This window comes from Arachis duranensis, chromosome 4 (genome assembly GCF_000817695.3).
Source record: "Arachis duranensis cultivar V14167 chromosome 4, aradu.V14167.gnm2.J7QH, whole genome shotgun sequence".
NCBI lineage: Eukaryota > Viridiplantae > Streptophyta > Magnoliopsida > Fabales > Fabaceae > Arachis > Arachis duranensis.
The window spans coordinates 91389375-91398122 of NC_029775.3; the positions used below are offsets into that span (position 1 = coordinate 91389375).

The 8748-nt window shown below is 39.9% G+C and overlaps 1 protein-coding gene across 1 annotated transcript; it reads right to left on the reverse strand.

Annotated features, from left to right (window-relative positions):
* Positions 1-3851: 3851 nt before the first annotated feature.
* On the reverse strand, positions 3852-6491 carry LOC110280486 (uncharacterized). The gene is made up of 6 exons (XM_052260595.1): positions 6368-6491; positions 5283-6253; positions 4628-5189; positions 4329-4533; positions 4087-4163; positions 3852-4003 (listed from the first exon to the last, which is right to left on the reverse strand). Exons 1-6 carry the CDS (start codon positions 6489-6491, stop codon positions 3852-3854), a joined length of 2091 nt encoding a protein of 696 aa, XP_052116555.1.
* Between the last annotated feature and the right edge of the window lie 2257 nt (positions 6492-8748).

An 8748-nucleotide genomic window follows, 5' to 3' on the forward strand; every position in this document is an offset into this window, starting at 1 on the left:
AAGGAGTAAGAAGGATTGGATGAAGACAGTAGGAAAGCAGAGAGACGGAAGGGAAGGCATCTTCATGCGCTTATCTGAAGTTCCTACCAATGAATTACATAAGTATCTCTATCTTTATCTTATTGTTTATTTTCGTTTATCACCATTACCTTTTGAGTTTGCCTGACTAAGATTTACAAGATGACCATAGCTTGCTTCAATACTAACAATCTCCGTGGGATCGACCCTTACTCGCGTAAGGTTTATTACTTGGACGACCCAGTGCACTTGCTGGTTAGTTGTGCGAAGTTGTGTAATGCCATGGCATTGAGCTACCACGTTTTTGGGGCTCATGACCGGGGATTATGAGAGTTGTGAAAAAGTATTGTTCACAATTTCGCGCACCAAAAGCCCAGGATGTCTACTTTCCAACGCCGTTGAGAGCGCGCCAATTGGGCTTCTGTAGCTCCAGAAAATTCACTTTGAGTGCAGGGAGGTCAGAATCCAACAGCATCTGCAGTCCTTTTTGGTCTCTGAATCAGATTTTTGCTCAGGTCCCTCAATTTCAGCCAGAAAATACCTGAAATCACAGAAAAACACACAAACTCATAGTAAAGTCCAGAAAAGTGAATTTTAACTAAAAACTAATAAAAATATACTAAAAACTAACTAGATCATACCAAAAACATACTAAAAACATTGCCAAAAAGCGTACAAATTATCCGCTCATCAATCAGCACGCACCCTAGACCCTTTAGTGAGGCATCACAGTACACCACAAATGGTTTGTTCGGCTCATGTAACACCAACACAGGTGCAATGGTCAACTTTTTCTTCAATGCTTGAAAGCTCTCCTCGCACTCGGGAGTCCCAACAAATGGTGTGTCCTTGCGGGTTAACTTTGTCAATGGCAAAGCTAATTGCGAACAGCCCTTGATGAACCTTTGGTAATAGCCAGCTAAGCCCAGAAAACTACTTATTTCAGCTACCGTAGTTGGTTATTTCTATTCCATCCCTGCCTCCACCTTAGAGGGATCTACCGCTATCCCATGTTTACTCACTACATTCCCCAAAAACTTCACCTCACTCTTCCAAAATTTGCATTTAGACAGTTTCGCATAGAGTTTCTTTTCCTTTAGTATCTGCAACACGGTCCTCAAGTGTTCCGCATGCTCCTCTTCAGTCTTGGAATAAATTAGTATGCGTCAACGAAGACAAAAATAAATTTATCCAGAAACGGACGGAAAACTCTATTTATATAATCCATAAACACTGCGAGAGTGTTCGTTAGCCCAAAAGACATTACAGTGTACTCGTAATGACCATAACGAGTCCTGAAAGCGGTCTTAGGGATATCCTCATCCCTCACCCTTATCTGGTGATAACCGGAGCGCAAATCATCTTGGAGAAGACCCCAGGTCCTTGCAACGGGTACTTATTATTTATCGTGACCTTGTCCAGCTACCTGTAATCCACACAGAGCCGTATACTCCCATCCCTCTTCTTTACCAGTAACACTGGCGCACCCCACAGGGAAACACTTGGTCAGATAACATTCTTACCCAACAGATCCTCTAACTGAGACTTTAACTCAGCCATTTCCACTAGTGACATTCTATACAGAGCACTCGAGATCGGTCCAGCCCTAGGCACCAACTCGATAGCAAACTCGACCTCTCGGTTAGGTGGAAATTCATTAGTATCATCAGAAAACACTTTCGAAAACTCGCATACAACCAGAATTCGCTCTAATCTTTAATCATCGCCCAAAACACTCGCGGTCAACAATAGGATACCCTGACATTTGATCCCAGAGCAATTCACCATCATGGAGTTCAAGTAATAACTATTCACTACAATCGGTCCTTCTGTATCCTCCGGCATGAAGCACACTATTTTTATAGAACAGTCAAGCAGGACATGGTTCTCAGATAACCAGTCCAATCCCAAGATAAGATCAAGACCAATCATCAGCAAGCAAATTAAATTATGGACAAAATCATGCTGCTTGAACCTAAAGGAAACTTGCGGGCATCCTAGCCTAGTTACCATGGCTTCATGGGTAGCATTATATACTTTTAGGTCATAGCCTAAGACTACAATCTTCAATCCTAACTCATGAGCCTTTTCCAATGCAATAAATGAATGTGTTGCTCCCGAATGAAATAAAGCACTTAAAGTTTGACCAGCCATTTAACAGTTACCTCGGATAAGTGTCTCGGATCCCTTGGCACCTATAACTGAGGTGGTGAACACCCAACCAGTCTACTGTGCTTTCCCTGCACCTTATTTTTTCTTCTTCGGACAGTTTGGGACCTTATGTCCCGCCTTACCACAGAAATAACACAAACCCCATCCGGCCATGCACGGGGCTCCCAGATGGTGACTTCCACACCTAGCATAAGCTTGCTCATTCTGTGGCTGCTTCCCAAACCTTTTCCCTTGGGAGTTGTTGTTGTTGGGCCTCCTAAAAGAACATCCCCGCTTGAAAGGAAGACCTCTAGGTGCAAAGCTCTTCCCTTGGTTCTGTGGGAATGATCCCTTGTGACTCCCTCTCTCAGCAGCTGCCTTCTTCACACACTCTTCAGCAACCCTACACTTGTTCACCAACACAGCGAAAGTTCTGATCTCCATTGGTCCCTGAGCTCCATTTCTGTCGTTGCTATGATTGTTCATCTATTGTCCAAGAGCCTCTACAGTGGCCTGCATAGCCACATCCATGTTCCCCAATGCCGCCATAAGGTCTACCGGGTTATTTGAGTTGGCGCTTGATCCCGAAGGGTTAGTACGACCTCACCCACGGCCTCTACCGCGTCCACAAGGTGCCCTAGTCCCTATACACACCAAACAATCGATATTAAGTTGATCAGTCTCAATATCGGCAATTTAGTGTTTCAAAGTCCCAAATGCATGCTCATGAACGTTTATGCCAGTTATATCGAGTAGATATACTAATACCACATAACACACACACAGAGAATACACAGAAGCATAGTCAGTCCGTCTCTCAGGCTCTACAGGAACGAACTGCTCTGATACCATAATGTAACACCTTACCATACAGAGTCTTATGCTTAAGTCATAATTCAGAGATGGCAAGGTATTACGACCTCTAAAATCAAAATTTAGTATGTATAGTAGTATGAATGATGTTTATAACTAGGAGCCTTTAAAGAAAAGGGGTACAACAAAAAAATCGTAACTCAAAAAGCGCAACACTCCGATCGATAACGTAGCGAACAAGAATAAACTAACGTGAGATTATATATATATATACAAGAGTGTCAAAAATAGGAATATCAAGACTCAAAATCCGGTTGCGAAGATAACCTGTCCAAGCATAGCTATATATACATATAATAGGATAAGAAAACCCCAAAGGAAACCCAAAGGGACACAAATACAGAAAACCTATTCTCCAAACCTCCTATAAGAGGAGTCATTACAGTTTGAATTATTTAATGGAGATAAAAGTATCCAAGAGAAAACATAAGACCAAGACAGAGTCCTGAGAACAAAAGATCTTCGCTAATCCGGAAGTCTCCAGCATGCCTCAGCGAAAAACCCAAGGTTCAGAAAACCGGACCGGTCATCAAACCATTCTAGTCACCGGTTCACTGGTTCACTAGTCTAACCGGTTCAACCGATGGTTCAACCGAAAAAACCGTTTTAGAGTAGAATAATAAATAAATTATAAATACACATCCTAAAATATAATTATAGTCTGATACAAATCTTAAAATATCTTCGAAATTAAAAACACTACATAAAATATCATCAATCAAATACATATGATCTTATCAAAATCCAAACTCAAAAGTTAAATAGTAATAAAAGCATATGTAAATATTAAATCCCAACATCATGGTTTATCAATTATCAAAATCCGCAAGAACTTGTTGCAAATCTGCTTCGGTGGGATGATCTTCACCTTCATTCCCATCCTGATCAGCAGAAGAAAGAGATGCAGCATAAAGACCACTACTACCACCGCCACTTTGATATAAATCAGCATCAATTTCACCTAATAAAATAGAAATGTTATCATTATATTATAAACTAACAACATTCTAATAAATCATTAGAAACTAAATATACTATACTCACGTAATAAGTCATCCACATTACTAGGAAGATCAGGCTCTTTCTCTACAACCTCTTCAGTCACCCAGAAGTCAATTTGACTGATACTTTCATAATCAATTGGATCATGTTATGTCTTTTGCTTTCTTTTTTCTTTTTTCTTCCTAAAAAGTTAAATACAATATATAGAGATTTAATAATTTACAAATTTATTATGATAAAGATTACAAATGAAACAATATAGTATTTCATGAAACATATATTACCTGGATTTAAGACGCAAATTATAGGTAACATAAACAATGTCATTCAGTCTATCATGCTCCAATCTATTTCTTCTTTTTGTATAAATCTGGTCAAAAAGGCTCCAATTTTTCTCACACCCAGAAGAAGCAGATGCTTGGCTAAGAATGCGAACAGCTATCTTTTGTAGACATAGAGCAGAGCCTCCGAATAACCTCCACCATTCATCTACCAATTATAAAACCATAACATATTATAAGATATTAATTAAGAACATAGGAGCATAAAACAAGTTAAAACAAATATTCAACCATATTCTTACCAGGCTTAAGTTCAGATGCAGCTGGAATAACTTCTTGTCTATCAAAACTTTCCTTCCGATCTCTATATAAATGTATTTCTTTCATTGCCTGAACTGAATCCAAATTGTTACACTTGCAATACAAGGTAACAAGATCAAGCAAACCTCGCATAACATCAGGTGCTTCTTTATAATTTTCATTAAAAAAGAATTTAGGATTCAAGAAGTAAGCTGCCGCATGAAGATCTTTCTTCAAATGCTTGTCCCATCTTGAGTTGATAATATCTGTGTACGGCTGATATGCAGTCTTGGATTGCCTAAACATCTCCTTAATTGCATCTTCTGCCCTTAGCATTCCTTCATAAACATACCCCAAAGATGGGGGGTCATCAGCATCAACAACCCTCAGTAAGTAAATCAGAGGGCTCACAAGTTTACATACAGTAAAGCAATCGTCCCAAAATTTTGCATCCAGAATAATAGCACTCACAGCTCTACCAGTAGCACTCCTTCCTAATTTGTGATCAGTGAAAATTGAATCTACAACCAATTGTTGCAACTCCTTTTTACGGTCAAAGATGCTCTTCAATGTAATAAACACAGTTGCAAACCGGGTTGCACTAGGACGTACAATTTCTCTCTAATGAGGTCTTTGTCTTAGCCAAGATAAGAAAACCGTATGATTGTACACAAATACTGTGATCTTTGAAGCACGAGTTGCAAGGTTAGAAATATGCGCCATGCTGCTTATATCTTTTAAAATAAGATTAAGGCAATGAGCAGCACATGGTGACCAATAGATATTATCATATTTTCTATTGATAAGCCTACCAGCAGCAACATAATTGGCCGCATTGTCAGTCACAACATGCACAATATTATTTGGGCCAATCCATTCAATCACCTCAGAAAACAAAGTACACAAGTGTGAAGCATTTTTTACCATACTGGAAGCATCTACTGATTTCAGAAAGCACAAACCTTTAGAACAATACACCAAGAAATTGATTAACGTTCTTTGTCTTTGATCTGTCCAACCATCAGCCATGAGGGTACATCCAGTTTCCTTCCATGCACTCCTATAACTATCAACTAGCATTTGACTTTCTCTTTTAAGATCAGCCAACAAATGAACCCTTAACTTATCATAAGAAGGCCCCTTGTAACCAGGTCCAATACCAGCAACACCATCTAACATATCTTGGAAATATGGCGACATCACAGCATTAAATGGAATTTTACAATCCAAAAGCCACCGAGCAAATCGTTTATCAACCTCGTGTATCGCCTCTTTGTTTTGCATAACACTTTTAATACTTGGTTGAGCTCCTGGAGTTGTTCTTGGTGCAAACATAGGAGGAATGACTTTGGCTTTTTTCTTTGGATCGTCTCCAACTCCTTGCTGACTCGAGGTACGTTGCTGTTCCTGTTCTTCTTGAGCTATTGCCTCATCAATTGCATCCTCTACCTCATCACCACCCTCTTCACCAAAACTTACTTTTCTTTTCTTTTTGCTGGCCTGAATATCTTTCAACAAACTTTCCATCTGTTTTTCCACATCATATGGAACTTTAGGACATTTTTTCACGTCTCCAATAATCTTTGCTAGATGTTTCTTCATCCTATGAATTCCACCTCCATTGAAAACTTGTAGACAAAATAAACATTGATATTGTGGTTTTCCATTCACGTGTTGTAGAGCAACATATTTCCAAGCTAAATCTGTTTTTCTCCTAAGGTTAGAAGAACCTTATGAATGACTATCGTTAGCACTACGGGAATTAGGATTAGCAGCCTCATTCAGAATAGGAGTATCGGCAGGCATGTTATTATTCACAGAAGCATTGTTATCAGCAGTTGCTTCTTGATTAATACTATCTTCCATAACTGAAATTAATAAAACATGTATGAAATTAAACAACACAACACAATACAACACAACACAATGAACAAACACAGCCACTTACTTTTTAGATTATTAATTTCTTATGCTAATTGCTAACCAACAAACAGTCAAATAGAAATTGAGCAGAGGAACGAAGTTCACAGAAAATGCACAGTTCACAAAGAGCAAGTTCACAGGAATTGAAATCAGAAATTGAAATCAGAAAATGCACAAAGCAAGTTCACCGAACACAAATTGAGCAGGAAATGCACAGTTCAGTTCACAAAATAGAGCAGAGGACCAAACACAAATTGACCAACAAATAGAAATTGTGCAACAAAGAGGAATTAAGCTGCAAAATAGAGCAGAAAATGCACAGTTCAGTTCACAAAATAGAGCAGAAAATGCACAGTTTAGTTCAGTTCACAGAAAATGCACAGTTCACAAAGAGCAAGTTCACAGGAATTGAAATCAGAAATTGAAATCAGAAAATGCACAGAGCAAGTTCACCGAACACAATTTGAGCAGGAAATGCACAGTTCAGTTCACAAAATAGAGCAGAAGACCAAACACAAATTGACCAACAAATAGAAATTGTGCAACAAAGAGGAATTAAGCTGCAAAATAGAGCAGAAAATGCACAGTTCAGTTCACAAAATAGAGCAGAAAATACACAGTTCAGTTCAGTTCACAGAAAATGCACAGTTCACAAAGAGCAAGTTCACAGGAATTGAAATCAGAAATTGAAATCAGAAAATTAAGCCGAGTTCTAAGTTCAGTTCACATTGAGGACAAAGAGAAAAAGAACATGAGCAGAGGTCTAAGTTCAGTTCAGTTTACAGAGGACGAGGCGAAGGACAAAGAGAAATGAGCAGAGGACGAGTCACTCACCTGGGGTCGATGGAGGGCTACCGGTGTTGACTGTTGAGGACCGCCGATGAGAGGCTACTGCGTGCTGGTGTTGAGACTTGAGAAGATGAAGACGGTCGAAATTGAGGGCTACTGGGCAGGAACCAGGCGACGATGGAGATTGGAGGGTTGCTGGAGCTGAGGATGGCGACACCACGGGGGCGAGGGATGGCGACAGGGCTTCAGGCAGCGCCGCTAGGGTTCTTCTTCTCCATTGGAGATGATTCAGATGACGATTGATGAATGAATGGGGTCGGGGCTCGGGGGAAGAAAGGGGGTGGGGTGCTCCACGGGCGGGTCAGGTCGGGTTTGTTTAATCCGCATGGGTGAGAACCAGAGGTTCCCAGCATGGTAACAGTTCCCACATATATAACATGTAATATTAGAGGAAAGCTGAAGGCAATCCTAGATCTTTTTCCAGATAAAATCAAAGCTTATAAAAAAGCTAAACCATAAATGGCAACTGACTAAAAATCCTTCAGTCTAACTAATACTTCCCTTTCTAATTCCTTCAGACCTCCCAACCACCAGTAGGAGTATAATATAGCAAACACAATTATTTCAGACAAGAGATATACAAATAGGAACAGATAAGGCATTTAGACAAATAGCAAGTAATATGCAGTCAAATAGGCAATCTCACACAATTCACATAGTATGCATATGATGAATGCCTATCCCTAATGGCTGATGATATCATCTGTCGGTTATAGAGCCAACCCGACAAGTCCTGGTAGCTAACCATTGGACTGTCCCTCTGTCATGTCTCCTCAACTCGAATTATACTCAATATAAATTTGATCATAACCATGATCCATATCCATCACCCTCACAGGTGAATATTTATGGGGGTGAGCTCATCCGGGGCTTTCACAGTGCCCGGCCACCCTGACGACATAGGGTCAAAAGAGCTTCGAGTCTCAACCTGGAGCACGTGGTGGCTAGCCACTGCTTTTTCCCATTGAAACTCTTATCTCCGATAGTGGAAGTGCAACATTCACAATTCATTCAATAGCATATATGTATTTATTCTTAGCCATAATCATGGCTCTGTCGTAACACGACAATAATCTAGCCATCCGGCTCACGGTTAAATCCATAACCAGCCAATTTATTACCAATTACGGCCCTTCGGCCCATGGCATAACAAGCACTTCCACCGCCATCCTCTGCATCTCACCTAATCATCTTTGATCCTCATTGATCATTCATTTTTTTCTTGCTTCACTCACAAGTTACCACATTCACTAGCTTCTTTCCTCATTGCTAGGCATATCATAATGATTTAAGACATAGGTGGTGAGATCGGAGGCTTAGAAGTGTGAAATCTGGCTTTTAAAACTCAAAA

What these genes read in the sequence shown, in the direction of transcription:
- LOC110280486 (XM_052260595.1), bottom strand. Translation starts at nt 6,491, where the DNA reads ATGGAAGATAGTATTAATCAAGAAGCAACTGCTGATAACAATGCTTCT. An exon ending in TTCCCGTAGTGCTAACGATA is followed by an intron (nt 6,254 to 6,367) that starts GTCATTCATAAG and finishes TTTGTCTACAAG; the next exon opens with TTTTCAATGGAGGTGGAATT. An exon ending in AATTTGCGTCTTAAATCCAG is followed by an intron (nt 4,164 to 4,328) that starts GTAATATATGTT and finishes TGAAAGTATCAG; the next exon opens with TCAAATTGACTTCTGGGTGA.